This window comes from Pseudorca crassidens, chromosome 10 (assembly GCF_039906515.1).
Source record: "Pseudorca crassidens isolate mPseCra1 chromosome 10, mPseCra1.hap1, whole genome shotgun sequence".
NCBI lineage: Eukaryota > Metazoa > Chordata > Mammalia > Artiodactyla > Delphinidae > Pseudorca > Pseudorca crassidens.
In genome coordinates, this window is record NC_090305.1 from 21101786 (window position 1) to 21116679 (window position 14894).

The following is a 14894-nucleotide window of genomic DNA, read 5'->3' on the forward strand; positions in this document are numbered from 1 at the left end:
AAAGAATATATTTGCATTTAAATTTTAGGGGTTTTTGTTTCACTTTAATTGCTCCACAAAAATTATGCAATATAATATGAACCACCCAAATTATTTATCCAAGTAAGAAAATTCACACACACACACACTCCACATATTTCATCATTAGAGCTATGAATACACACGATTTCCCATTAGATTTTCAGAAAGGAGAATCACAATGATACCAAAATGCACTGGATATGCTCTGTTCACAACTTTGGGATCCTCTTCAACCCAAATGTCTGTGTTTACGTAATTATATCATTTATCGAGCCAACCTAGACACTTTTGAGAGAAAAAGGAGAAAGTAATTATAGGGGACAGCAGGAAATCGGGCGTAATCCAGGGAATTCACCCTAGGTATATAATGCTTAGGGAGGAGGGCATGGGATACCGGTAGGGTTTTTGTTTTGAGATATACACAGAACAATATCCTAACGTCTTAAATGTACAACTCAATGGATCTTACATGTTTATTAAACCCAGGAAACCAACTACCCAGATCATGACATAGAACCCAAAAGACTACTTAAATTTGACTACTTAAAAGACTACTTAAATTTGATTATACTTTCAAAAGTGAATATGATCAAAGCGGAAACCATCTGGATAGACATTAGGATTGAGATTCTAAAATAATGGCCATAAGTGGTCCTTCGATAGCTCAGTTGGTAGAGCGGAGGACTGTAGGTACAACGCTTAGATATCCTCAGGTCGCTGGTTCGAATCCGGCTCGAAGGATGAGAATTTTGAAAATTGTAGACCGAAACAAATCAAACATACACATAGAGTGAGTGAACTCCTTCCGGTCCAAAAGAATAAACTGGACAGTAACTCCGCTTCAAGATAATAGCTCCCTCTTCAACCCATTTAGGAAAACCCTTTCATTTATGGCTCACTTCTGATTGAGAGAGGAGGCGCTAAGCTGATGAGACAGCAGGAGTGTCAAGAGTGATGGTCCTATCTGTATTGTATCCAAGGGCACAGGATAATGAATTAAAGCACAACTCTTTATTGTTCAAGGGCATTAATTTTTTAGTATACTCCTATAATCACTACCCATATCAGTTTTAGAATATTTCTAGCACCCTTCATGTTTGCTTCTACTTTTGAAATAAACTTATAGTCAAAACAAAACTACAGGATTGAGTAAAGATTATTTAAAGTATTCTAAGACTCCTTTTTTAAAGACCCTTCGATAGCTCAGTTGGTAGAGTGGAGGACTGTAGGTGTTTGATCTTTCGGTCATCCTTAGGTCGCTGGTTCGAATCCGGATCGAAGGATTCCGTTTTCGAAAGGTTGTCATTGACACTGCAGGCCTGAACACGATAGAAAAATTGAACAGTGAACAGTTATTTGTGCTCAGATCTTGTAGGAATGAGTGTATAAACACACAAACGATCCTCAGGTACGCCTAAGAGCCTGTCAACAAAGGTTGCTTCAGCGAGACAGAAGGTGAGTCAGAGTGTCCTCTTGTGGTGACCATTTCTTCGGTACCTTTAATTCAAAATAACGAGTACGCCATTGAGGCATATTTTTGGGTGGCCTACCCTGGACCCCAACACTGAAAACAAGTCCTGGAGAGAATAAAGCTCGCGGTACAGGCAGTCGCCTAAATCAGGGCCAGGTATACATTTGACAATAGGTATTTGTAACATAAGTATAAATACGAATCCATGTATCAACACAAATGTAAAACAGGCGCCAAATAAGTTTTTAAAAGAAGTAATTGTCAAACATTAAAATTTTTTAGACATTTTATTCACAAAATCAAATTTTAAATTAATATTTTAAACTAAAATTTTTTAACTAAATGAAAAGGTCACAGAAGAAATTTTCAAAAATTAAATCTCAACTAAATTTCCAAAACTTATATTTGCAAAGTTAAATTACATTTTCAAAACTTAAAATATTCAAATCTCTAAGTTAAATTTTGAAAAATAATTAAAATTTCAAACTTAATTTAAAAATTGAAATTTAAGTAACCTTTAGAAGTTGAGCCATCCCCCAACCTTGAGTCTCACCCGAGTCCCTTGGGTAAAATGCTATTTTGACCGCTAGAACACAAAGAAACCTCCCTTCACTCCCAAAATAGTTCTCCAAAATTTCCGGAAGAGCCAGCTTCATCCCGTCCTTTTGCATCTCACCGAGGAGTGCTATAGAGTAAGTTATACTTGGAGCTCTACCTCTCCGGTTCTGCCTCATCAGCTCAAGTTCTCTAACGCTTTGAATCTCCCGGCAGACCCGGGACCCACTTCCGCTCTCTCCTCTAGGCCTAGACTCGCGGACACCGCCCAATCTTGTCCTTTCCTTTGTCGTCACTCGGACCGACCCCGCCCCCTCGACACAGGCAGTCGCACAAGGTGTGCGTCAGAGGCGCGGCGCTTTACGGCTGCCCTGCTTTACCTACCCGCAAGCATGGAGGCAGAGAAATCCGAGAAGGGAGCCGCTGAGCTGGAACCTCTGGAAGGGAGTGATCAGAAATCAGAGGCAGAGGAGGAACAGGAGGAATCCGAAGGGGCGGCTGGCGGCAGCAAGAAACGGGTAGTGCCAGGTATTGTGTACCTGGGCCACATACCGCCCCGCTTTAGGCCTTTGCACGTACGGAACCTTCTCAGCGCCTACGGCGAGGTCGGGCGCGTTTTTTTCCAGCCGGAAGGTAAGTGCTCAGGCCTTGGCGGTGAGGGTAGGAGGGTGATGCTCGCTGGCAGTGAGCACGCAATATATGTCCTGTTGCCTCAGCTTGCCCTGGTCCGAGGCGCTAACGGAGCCGGGGACCCGCGTCCGGCTTCTTTGGTAAATCGGTAGCGCGCATGTCTTTTAGGAGTCGGCGATGGGATGTGGATAGCGCAGTATATACCTCGCTGAGCCTTAGTTCTCGGATAGCTAATTTTTGGATTTTAACTTCGGCTCCGCCCGCCCATCTTTCCTGAGCCGAATTTACCAGTTTGTTAAATGGGTACAGCCTGAATTAAAATCTCAGTGGTTTTCCCACAAAACTGAACGTATCTCTTTGTCATCGCGGCCCAGTTCTAGAGAAGGTTTATGATCGGCCGTCCCCAGCTCGCATACAGACAGACACTAATTGGAATTGGGGTTGGGGGCCTGTGCGGGTTTTAAAGAGAGCGTTTAGGGCAGACCTGATAAAGGAGTTAACATTTGAGGAAAGGATTGAGTTAGACAAGGGGAAAAGGGTGGACTTTGCAGTTATCCGCTTCCGGGCAAAGAAGTTGAGGTGGGACTCTGGCCTGAGGGAAGGTTTGGAGAATTCGGCGAATGGGAGGTGCTGTTGAGTGGGTGCTGTATTGGCCTCCTTGACCACTGCTCTGTCTTTGCTTCGCAGACGGGTTCGTGAGGCGCAAGAAGAAGGCAGCGGCAGCCCACGCTGCGGGAGGAAAAAAGCGGTCCAAGTACAGCAAGGACTACACCGAGGGCTGGGTGGAGTTCCGGGACAAGCGAGTAGCCAAGCGTGTGGCGGCCAGTCTTCACAACACGCCTATGGGCTCCCGCAGGCGCAGCCCCTTCCGTTATGACCTGTGGAACCTCAGGGTGAGGGGATCGGCTTGTCTGCCGCACCGCTCAGCCTTCCGTCTTCCCAGCCCCAGCCGGCGCACCCCTGTCACCTCTTGTTGGCCCCGGCCCCCCCATCTCCTCTCCATCCCAGATCTGCCCTCCTCAGATCTTTTCTTGTTTTCCCTTCCGCAGTACCTGCACCGTTTTACCTGGTCCCACCTCAGCGAGCATCTTGCTTTTGAGCGCCAGGTACGCAGGCAGCGCCTGAGGGCTGAGGTTGCCCAGGCCAAGCGTGAGACTGACTTCTATCTTCGAAGCGTGGAGCGCGGACAGCGTTTCCTTGCCGCTGATGGGGACTCTACCCACCCGAACGTCTCCTGGGCCTTTGCCCAGCGTCCTACTGAACAGGAGCTGAGGGCCCGGAAGGCAGCTCGGCCAGGAGGACGTGAACGGGCTCGCCTGGCCAACGCTCAGGACCAGGCCCGCTCCAACAGAGGGCTTCTTGCCAAGATCTTTGGATCCCCCACCCCCTCAGCGAGCATGGAGGACTCCTCACTGGTTAGGAACTCTTGAGGGGCAGGGAGGCCCCTTCCACCTCCTAGCCCAGCCCAGCGTCCTATCTACCTGATAATGACTACCCAGGCAGACATTTTATTGTGTTTCTCAAACCAGGAGTGAGTGCTCAGACATAAAAGTTTTGAAGGCCTCTCCTTCCCCCTCCAATTCCTGTACATGCCTCGCTGAGGCACTTAATTCTTACTAGCATGATTATGACTACTGCACATGTCTGTTTTGCCTTGTTTGATTCTTGGCGACCTGCCTCCTGCCCACTGGGGCCCTCTAAAAATCCTGCTTTCTGGCCCCAGGAAGAGCCTTTACTTTGAACTAGACTGATAATGGCTAGTCCAGACAGCTGTTTACCCACCACATTACTGGGCATCAGCAACATCCTTTTAATTTAGAAAAGATTAATAAGGACAGGGCTTAATGGGTTAGAGTGGCTTGGGAGCCACCTTCCAAATGTATTTATAGAAAAGAAAAAATATATATATATTTTATATGCCTTTATAGTTTATGGAGGGTGGGGATGGTCATTGGATAAGTTCCAACTTCTGTCTGTGTCCCATTCACTCACCTTCACTCCATCTCCTGGTCTCAGACCCTCCCACTCCCCCCGAATTCAACCTGGACCCTTTTCTATGTATCTAATCAATTTCTTAGGCCATGTTATTAATAGTTATCTAATGCAGCATTTACTAAGTCGCTGTATGAGGACACAGAGCAGACCCTTGGGCCTCGGACCGGTATTGGCAGCACAGCAGGAGGTAAGCGGTGGGCAAGAGAGCAAAGCTTCATCTGGCTCTCCCCATCACGCGCATTGCCGCCTGAACCATTCCCGCACCCCACCTGGCCCCTGTCCATGGGAAAATTGTCTTTCACGGAACCGGTCCCTGATGCCAAAAAGGTTGGGGACCGCTGTTACAGACCACTTAAAAAAAGATAAATGTTTAAGAACTAAATGCACAGAAGTACTACAGGCATCATGGTAGATGTGTATAAGGGGTAGAGTGGGGCCATGGGAAGACACGGGTGACTCCATCTGCATGTGTAGTCGGGGAGGTCTCCTGACTTTAAGAATGAGGAATATGTGGACTCTTATCGTCTATCTGGGCAGAGCCCAGACTCCTCTCTCAATTGTCCTGTTATTCCCGGCTGGAGTATCCGTCCACAAGGAAGGAACGAACTCAAACCGTTTGCCCTGGGGGCCCATCTGTCTCCTGCCTCAGGGTGACTAGACTCAAAATACCAAAAGAGAAAAATCTCTTTTTCTCAAGAAATTGGCCACAAGAGAAAGGGTTAACCTGTATTTGAAACAGCTTCCATGATGAATATTTTCTTTATCTAGAACTACAATAAGTTATAAATGTTAAATATCTGGGACAGTTACTTATTCACTATCCACTCTGTGTGGTACCCTGGTAAACCAACATACACGATACGGTCAGGACTGGAAAAGGATGAGCAGAGACTTTGCAGTCAGGTGGCATTAATCACACTCAAGCTCCACCACTACCAACGTGCATGTCCTCTGACAAGTTATTTCTACGTGCTTCATTTTATTTCCTTTACATAGTAGAAATAACTTTTTAAGTTGTGATTATTAAACAAGATATCAATGCAAACCACAGCATCTGGACAGGGCATCTGACTTCTCAAGAAACATAACCTATTATTAGGATTATATCCATAAATTTATCATATGTCAGTATGTAGTGAATTCTGTAACAGATGAAGAGAGTATTTTGAATGTCATTGCCTATATAGTAAAGTAAAATAACTAATATTCTGTTGTTTCCAAGAGATACTAACTTTTGCATTTATGTAATCTTATCTGTACACCAAACTTAGAGACTAAACAGGACTACTACTTATACAATTACATAGATGATGAACTTCCAGTTCAGAATAATTGGTAAATAACTGCATGTAATTTATACATCATGAAGAGATGATTTAATTGTGGATGAGGAAGTAAAAAAATCAAAATTATGATGTATTTCAGTCTGAAAGGGCAGTTCTTGAGATTTCCCTACCCAGAGGAGGATTTAACTGAAGCTTAAGTCCATTAGAAGGACCTAGCAGTTTTTTATTCACCATTGTATATTCTTTTTTTCTTAAAGAGGGCCCCTCAATGTCTTAGAAGTTTCAAGCCCAGCCAGAATTGGCCTATCCTTGCTCTCATCCCTTCATTGGTAGAAGGCCTATGCAATTCTATCATGCAGAGACTGTCTGCATCTCCTGCCTTAATGTTGGGCTGTGGCAAGTGACCCATCATTGCACTGTGGGTATCGTTTGCAAACAGTATCTTTTCTGTTTTCTCCTACTCTTGTCCTCCCTGCTCTGGAGATTCATGTCCACTCTAGACTGCCCTTCCTCCAAATTTTGTGGTGAAATTAGCATCTGTGTGTGTGGTTTGTGGGAGGAGACTATGAGGGCTATAATGTGCTTTGATCTAGTCTACTTGGACACTAGTACTAATTAAGAACACTGATCAAATCCATATTTAGCCTTTTGCTTTTTCTGGAATACACTAGGTTTTAGATCCAGAGCCTTCATGATAATAACGTGATGGTATATTTACTTTTAACCTAATAACACTTCAATTTTACTGTAGTATTTTATGCTGAATAAAATTCAAATGAAATCAACTGTGCAGATTATTTCAATAAAAATACACAAATTAATATGTCTTGATTAAATTAATTCAATCAGTATTCACTCAGTTAATACTTAATAAAACTTTTACCATGTTCAGAAAACTATTTTGGAAACATCAAATAATCAATATCCCTATTTACTAATGATGGCATTAGCTAACCATGAGTTTTACTTTTCAGATATCTATGCAAAATTATTTTCTAAGTAAGTTATTAGAAAAATAGACAAGTTTATAAAACTTGTGTTTTATAAGGGTTACCAAAAATACGGAGTTCTCATCTTAATACAATCAATGAAGATACAAATTTCAAATTCTTGGTTTTTATTAATCAGCGTATTTCAACTATCTCTAGAGTTGTCTGCTATTCTCCCATATTATCTGTTTTAACTTTAATTTTTAAAAAGGCTGTAATTAAAATGCACATTTTAAAATGGAAATTCTCATATCTTGTTCCCCACAGGTATACAGTTTTTAATAATTTGTTTATTTCACCCGCTGGTTACAGCCATAATAATACGCTTTTCCTCATGTCAGACTTGACATGAAAGTCACAAATTTATGTCTTTTACAACAAGTAACAGTTGTTGGCCAGGATGTGGAGAAAAGGGAACTCTCGTGCACTGTTGTTGGGATTGTCAGTTGGTGCAGGCACTATAGATAGCAGTATGGAAGTTCCTCAAAAAATTAAAAATAGAACTGCGATATGATCAGTCATATTCTATTACATTTGATTCTATTGATTTGAATCTAATCCAAAAAGTTATATGACCCCGATGTTCACTGCAGCATTATTTACAGTATCAAAGATATGGAAGCAACTGAAATGTCCATCCACAGATGACTGGATAAAGAAGATGTGGCATACATATGCAATGGAGTGTTAGCCTTAAAAAAAACCCCGAAACCTTGCCATTTGCAACAACATGGATGGATCTTGAGGGTAGTATGCTAAGTGAAATTAACAGTGAAAGACAAACATTGCACGCTTTCACTTACATATAGAATCTAGAAAACAAAACAAATTGAAAACAAACTCACAGATACAGAGAAAAAAAATGGATGGTTGCCAGATGGGAGGACGTGGGGACTGGGTGAAATAGGTGAAGGGGAATGAGGTAAAAACCTCCATTTACAAAATAAATAAGCCACGGGGATACAATATACAGCATAAGGAATATGGACAGTAATATTGTAATAACTCTGTATGTGGACAGATGGTTAGAGACATCTTGGTGATCGTTTCATAATGTATGCAAATGTCAAATCACTGTAGTACACCTGAAACTAATAATATTGTATATCAACTATATTTCAATAGCCATTTCTTTATTCTGTCTTCTGAAAATATAACCATAGTGTCCCTTAATTCTTTAACTGTACATCTCAATAATCATAAATGCTAATTTTGGTTTCTTCACTCCTTTCTATTCCCAAAGACTCAGTCACACAGTCATACAAATTTGTTATTAAAACTCTCTCATTCATACAAGTGCATCTGTTTTTATACCCAAAATCCACAATCCTAATCCTCATATGTTGATAGTTACTATACAAGCTAATTAACCCTTATTTCTGAAGATCCTTAAGTTTCCAGCTCATCCTTTACATATATATTAGTGGCCATTACTGTACTTCAAAAAACTACAGAAACTTCAACCTAACATTCAGCGTGTTCAAAGATGTAATCAACTTACTAGAGTTTAATTTTCCATAGGAATATTGTACCTCAGTCGGCATATTTCCTATTCTTGATAATTGTTAAGTAACAGTTATCGAAACATTGAAATAAGGCAAAAAGGCAGTTGGCATTGCTTTTCAATATCATACAAAGGCATTGTTTAACAGACTCTCCCAAGAATTATTTAATACAGGGAATGTACCTGTGTTTGTCTATGTGTTTATGTGTGTGTGTGTGTGTGTGTCACTATTCCTGGGAACATGTAGTGTTTCTTCATCCCTTCCAACGATAAGAATTTCTGATCTAAAACTAATCTTTAAAATTTGTTAGAGAGCTTAAAGTAACAGCTGATTAAAACTTCTCTGTATTGTCACACCTGCAAAACTATATCTTGCAGCAACACTAGTGGTCAAAAAACTTGTGGTTCAGTAATTTTCAAGAACATCTTAGACTGTCTTTAGTTATACAAATAGTAATACAAAGGGTTTTATATAGTAATACACCTAAAATCTTAAATTGTGTTAGTTCAATCTTTTGTATTTTACTTTCTTTCACACAAAAGAAAATCCACATCCAAATGCTTGCAAAATGCTTTCTGCTATATAATCCTGAATTAAGGGCCCACGTGTCATTGATCATTACAAACAATGTATCATTAAACACTATATGGCTATACCTAATTACTTCATTAGAGTACAGAATGAGATTGAGCTTACCTGTATTCCTAGTTCCAAGAGGAGGACCTTCCAAGTATAAATTAAATACATATATACATAAACGGAAAACTGGAGAGAGGAGGAACAGAGAAAAACCTCTGTTGAGGAAGATGACTGAATTAGTTTAAATTTTGAGCAAAAATGACACTTGCAAGGGATAAGAGACAGAGGAGAAACCACATGGAGAGGACAGATAAAAATCTGGACATGGTCAGGGCATACCAAGTATGAAGAGGTCAATTCCTCTGTGGATGCCAGACTAACTTGTATTTTCTCTTAGTTATAACACAGCATCCTCCTGCAGAACACAGTAAAAAGCCTGCCCCGGGACAGATGGAAAGTACTCATTTCGTGCCGTGATTCTCACAGTGTGATCCCCCAACAAAGTAGCATCAACATCCCCTGGGAACTTGCAGGAAATGCACATTTCCAGGCACCACCTCTGACCTACTGAATCAGAAATATGTTTTAACAAGCCTCCAGGTGATTTGAATGCTGGCTACTGTTTGAGAACCACTGCTGTAGTCCATCTTCCTGCTTTCGAAGAGGACCCTCTCATGGTATTCCATATAGAGAAAAGCTAGTACCTATTGGAAACACAGGGCTACTTCTGAAAATTTCCTCTGCCTCTCCCAGTAACATTGTTAAACTTTCAATAAAGTAAATCCTTTACTTCCCCTCCCGTGGATACAATATTCTCTGCTTGCTTTTTTTTTTTAGTACCATTGAGTTGTGTCACTCTCCTTGTCAGAGACCTCCACAGGCTCCAAACTGTCAGAAAATCAAATGACAACTATTTCTTTTGGGGTTCAGGATACTGCACAAGAGGTTACTCCCACCATCTCAAGAGGTTTCTCCTCATTGTTTTTCAACACAAACCCTGAGAATTCTACCCTTTCATCCCCAAATATTTTCTAATATGAGGTCTTGGCTCAGGTTAGTTCCCTCATGAAGAAGAAGCTTTGTTCTCCAACTCACCCCAACATTTTTAGTTCATTCCTTCATTCCAGCTCTAGAACAACCACATCACCCTCATGAACTCTATTTCATTTTAATAGATCATATGCTCCCCATTCACTAACTTCAGTCATATGGTCTCTTCTACTGCTCTTGGAGCAGAGTGCTGAACTGGGATTTTGAGATCAGATGGGTCTGTGATTGAATCACTGCTCTACTGCCAACAGTGATATTCTCAAGAATCCTCTTTTAAAAAAATTCTATAGTGAGACCAATATCATCCCTCAGCGTTGTTGCAAAGATAATAAAACTCGGCATAAAGCTTAATCCAAAACATACGAACTCAGAAAATATAAGCTTCAACCATCTTATTACCGTTACCATACTTTTGGTATTTAATCATATTGTATTAGTTTGCTAGACTGCCATAACAAGGTACCAAAAACCAGGAGGACTTAAACAATCAAAACTTCCTGTCTCACAGTTCTGAAAGCCAGAAGTGTCAAATCAAGGTGTCAGCAAGACTGGTTCCTTCTGAGTGCTGCAAGGAAGAATCAGTTCCATGCCTCTCACCTAGCTTCTGGTGGTTGCTGGCAACCTTTGGCATTCCCTGGCTAGTAGAAAATAACCCTGATGTGTCCTTCATCTTCGCATGGCAATCTTGCTGTTTTGTGTCTGTTTCCAAATTTCCTCTTTTTATAAGGACACTTGTCATCTGGATTAACACTTACCCTATTGACCTTATTTTAACTTGATTACCTCTGTAAGGACCAAATCTCCAAATAAGGTCACATTTTGAGGTACTGGGACTTCAACATATAAATTTTGAGGGACATAATTCAATCCATAAAACATATATTAATTCCCATCTTTATTTTTTTCCTATTATTTTTTATAATGACTTATTCTCTAAACTAGAGTATAGGCCACTAAAAGATAATGTCATTTTAAAAAGTACTACTTTAATCAAACAGAACTTTGCTTTACACAGAGTTGAATATGTGCTTCTTAGGGGAAAAAAAGTGTAGATTTAATGAAATAGATCCATGAAGAGATTCTCTGAATGAGTTTTAAAGTTGTGTACATTATAGAACAGTCAAATCATAATGCCTTACATTCACATAATATTCTTTAAAAAGAACCCAAGACCTAGACAAGACTAATATTTCTCAACTTTTAAATATGGGATGAATTAAGGTAGGCCAAGTTAAGATGAAAATATATCTACTGCTTTGAAAGTATCTAAAACAGTATAGGTTGTCATCTATTTCTGCCTCCTTGAAACCATGAAGGTGCTAGAAATTTTGAAATTTATACTTCTTTTTCCAATCTTACCTTCTGGTGTTTCCCAAGAAGAAACAATAGCACTGACTGAGTAAATAAAAAGGCTTAAATTCCTAGGATTTTTTCCCCTAGTTAAATTTCTTAGTCCACAGGGGTTTAGTCTCTTGCCTTTAATTCCACTGGTGAAGTTATCTTCAATTTTTTCCAAGGTCATCAAGGTAATTGCTTCTGTTCCCAGCATAAGCTTTGTTTTTGATACCAGGTAGTAGAGAATGATCTGTTTCTTCCATCATTAATAACACAGACTGCTTGAAATAGTCACCTAATGTCTGGCTTTAACATCTTCACAATTTCTCCTGCCTCTGCCTGAGTGGTTCTCAAACTTAGATACTTACTAGAATCTTCTGAGGAGATGATTCAAAAATGTTTTCTAGTACCTGACCTTTCTGGACTCACTGAATCAGAATCTCTTCGGAAGAAACCAGGCATTGCTATGTTAACAATCTTCCCAGTTGATTCTATTGTGCAGGTTCTCTTCTTCCAAAGTTAACAATGACATCTTGGTCCCTGGATTTCATTGTTCTCTTCCCATGGAAAAACTTGTTCAATAAGCTTTTTTCGTTCACCCTACTTTCTTTGTCAGTTGACACTTTTAGATTAAGCTACTAATAAGCCTCAAACATGCTTGTTCTTCATTAAACAGCTTTCATATAATGCATAGGCTTGCTGCCAGTGATATTTTACTTTACTATGGTTAAGAAAAAGAGAATTATTTGCTAACTCAGAGTCTGAGATGATTGCTGAGTTGATGAGGGGTATTCCCTTCTGTACCACTTTTTTATGATTTTTGGGGGAATATTTCAAATGTTCAATAATGGCCACACATTGTCTTAAAATAGACATCACCAGTCACTACTGGCCTCTTTTTCCTTATGACAGGAGTGATTCAAATATTGGGCCTTCACTCAACAGTCATTACGTTCTTAGTTCTCTCTTTGTATGGCTCCCACTAAAATTTCCTGCCTGACCCTAATTAGAAATCTTTCAAAGCTCAGATTCAAATGCCTGATACTTATCACAGTTGGACAGTTTGGGGATATGTGTTAGTTCTTCTGATGACCGGGAAATGTGGAGTCCTATCATTTCCATGAGAAGGACCCATGGGAGGAGAAGTCCAGTAAACACTCAGAAGCCCCAGTAACACTATGAGTAGGAATAGTTGGAGAGCTCCTCCCTATAAGTGCCAAATGAGGGATAGATGGAGCCTTACCAAAACTCTACCTACCTTATTTCATCTCAGTCCCCAAATCCACTAAGCTACTTTGTAGCTGATTTAGAGTACTGAGCAAGTTGCTGTGTAACTGGGCTTTATGATACCAGATCCAATGGTGCATCAAGGGTCCGTGTTAAATAGAGATGCTCTATGGAGCCTCTGTCAATTCACAGGAAAAGAATACCTGAGAAAAAGCTCCTCACTCTTTACTGGGCTTTGTAGAGACTTAATGCTGCACAATGGGATATAAAGGAGGGCCATGTGACCTGAACTTCGTTTTAGATATTGAGTATTGTCTGACTCACAATCCATAAAATTGTGCAAGCCCAGTAGAGTCCTTCATCCATGGATATCATCCATAGTCACTTCCGGTCATCAGAGAACAGATACCAGAGAGCCTTCCAAGGAAGTATGAGTTCCATATAAATTCATATTTTGTACAGATATTTATATTCAGATATTTAGATTTGAGTATCTAGAAAGCAATATGAAACACAGTCCAAGTACAGAAAGCACAGTAAACAAAAAACAAGTATGTTCAGTGGATAGCAAGGAAAACTGCCTAACTAGATAAGACATTATGGAATATATGAAAATGTTTTCAGTTATAAGCAATAGAAACCCAACTCAATAAGACGTAATCAAAAAGGATTTCTTTTTTCTCATATAATTGGAAGGCAGTAGCTCACTTCAGCCATGGTTCTTGACCCATCTCTTGGCAATTCTCTCAGCTCTGCTTTCCCCAGAGCCGGATCAACCATGCCTGTGGAATGAGTGGGGAGGAGTTTATATAAGATTTTTCCTTTAGTCTAATTGGGCCAACATAGTTTATGTGGCCACCTTAGACCCATAATGCTAATTAGGATAATGCAAGGTGCTAAATTAGCTTAAACTTGGGCTCACAAACCAAAGGAAATGGTATTTCATGCCTGAAGTTGCCCTCGATTCATCAAACCACACTCCTGCCGCACAACGGATGAGGGTGAAATGTCAGCTCTAGATTAATTTCAGAAAATATATCTAAAAAGGGATCAAATTTTAGGCTCCTTAAAAGCTAGGTTAGAAAACGTACAGTTGATGCTATACATAATGGAAAGTAATCTATTTAAGGTTGCATAAGACAGTGTAAAAGGCAGGTAAACCTACTGAACTGAGTAGGATGGAGAGAAACAGGATAGATAATAGAGATTATTGTAAAAATCAAAACTAATAAGTTTCTGGACTAGAGTGGTTATAATAAGAATGCAAATGAAGCAATAAGGGTGAGAGACATGAAGAAAGTATAACAGGATCTGGTGACAGTGGAGAGAAAAGAAAGAGTCAAAGATGATACCCTGGCTCAGCAAAGGTGGTGCTATCAATCTTAATGGAAAAATTGGGACATGGGTCAGTGGTTGGAAATGGAAATGAGCTGGATTTTACATGGTTTGAGCCTTTAAGAGAAATGACTCAGGATGCTGGAAAATTAAAATTAGCTCTTATGGGAATGAGAATTTGGAGGTTATTTACACCTGAGTAAAAGACATACAATACAGATGAATACATTTTCTAAGAAAAAGCAGGTAATCAGCCCCTATGCTTTATAAGATTAGGAAAAAAGCAGCCAACATAGGCGTCAACAGAAAGAAATGTCAGAAAGACAGGGTGAGTATCAGTACTATACTGTATTGCTAAGGACACAAAAAAGAGGCAGGCAACTGATGTGCGGTGTTGGAGAGCACATCATCCACTTTGGTTCAAAGGTCGCTAATGATCTTTGAGAGAATACCTAGGTAGGAAATTGTGTAAAGCCAGATTATAGCATGATAGGAAATGAACACTTAGAAACGGAGGCAGTATAGATTTTAAGCTGGTGAATTCTGGAAGGGGGGAGATTAAGAGAAACACTAGCCTATTAAGGGCAACCTAAAGTTTAAAAAAAAAAAGGGAATGAAAGGGCATCTATACATATTTGAAGACATGAGGGAAAATCTCAATGAAGGAAATAAATGAAAAAAACTGGAGATAAATGAGGAAGGTTTCAGAGGTTGTTGAAGAGAATGTGCTTGGCATGTTAAAGGAGTCAGGATGTTTATTCCTTTGGGAGAAGAAAGGCAGGATAAAGAGATTTGTTTTGAAGTGGTCAGGAGGCCTCTACTAGAGATTTTTCTTGTCGGAGTAGATGATCCTATGTAGGGGTGGTGGGGTGGTGGTGGCTGAATAGGGTTGGAGAATGAGGGCTGAGAGTGTGGG

The 14894-nt window shown here is 40.2% G+C and overlaps 1 protein-coding gene and 2 non-coding genes across 3 annotated transcripts; all 3 read left to right on the forward strand.

The window, feature by feature from the left end:
• Positions 1 to 674: 674 nt before the first annotated feature.
• TRNAY-GUA (transfer RNA tyrosine (anticodon GUA)) lies at positions 675 to 762 on the forward strand. Its single transcript is given in 2 exon segments — positions 675 to 711; positions 727 to 762. It is a non-coding gene; the product is annotated as a tRNA-Tyr (tRNA).
• Positions 763 to 1213: 451 nt separating this feature from the next.
• On the forward strand, positions 1214 to 1304 carry TRNAY-GUA (transfer RNA tyrosine (anticodon GUA)). Its single transcript is given in 2 exon segments — positions 1214 to 1250; positions 1269 to 1304. It is a non-coding gene; the product is annotated as a tRNA-Tyr (tRNA).
• A 1052-nt stretch (positions 1305 to 2356) lies between these two features.
• ABT1 (activator of basal transcription 1) lies at positions 2357 to 6779 on the forward strand. Its single transcript, XM_067752241.1, has 3 exons — positions 2357 to 2680; positions 3365 to 3570; positions 3727 to 6779. The coding sequence occupies exons 1-3, from the start codon at positions 2440 to 2442 to the stop codon at positions 4105 to 4107; spliced, it is 828 nt and encodes a 275-aa protein (XP_067608342.1). The 5' UTR covers positions 2357 to 2439; the 3' UTR covers positions 4108 to 6779.
• Positions 6780 to 14894: the final 8115 nt, after the last annotated feature.

What these genes read in the sequence shown, in the direction of transcription:
- ABT1 (XM_067752241.1), top strand. Translation starts at nt 2,440, where the DNA reads ATGGAGGCAGAGAAATCCGAGAAGGGAGCCGCTGAGCTGGAACCTCTG. An exon ending in CGTTTTTTTCCAGCCGGAAG is followed by an intron (nt 2,681 to 3,364) that starts GTAAGTGCTCAG and finishes TTTGCTTCGCAG; the next exon opens with ACGGGTTCGTGAGGCGCAAG. An exon ending in ATGACCTGTGGAACCTCAGG is followed by an intron (nt 3,571 to 3,726) that starts GTGAGGGGATCG and finishes TCCCTTCCGCAG; the next exon opens with TACCTGCACCGTTTTACCTG.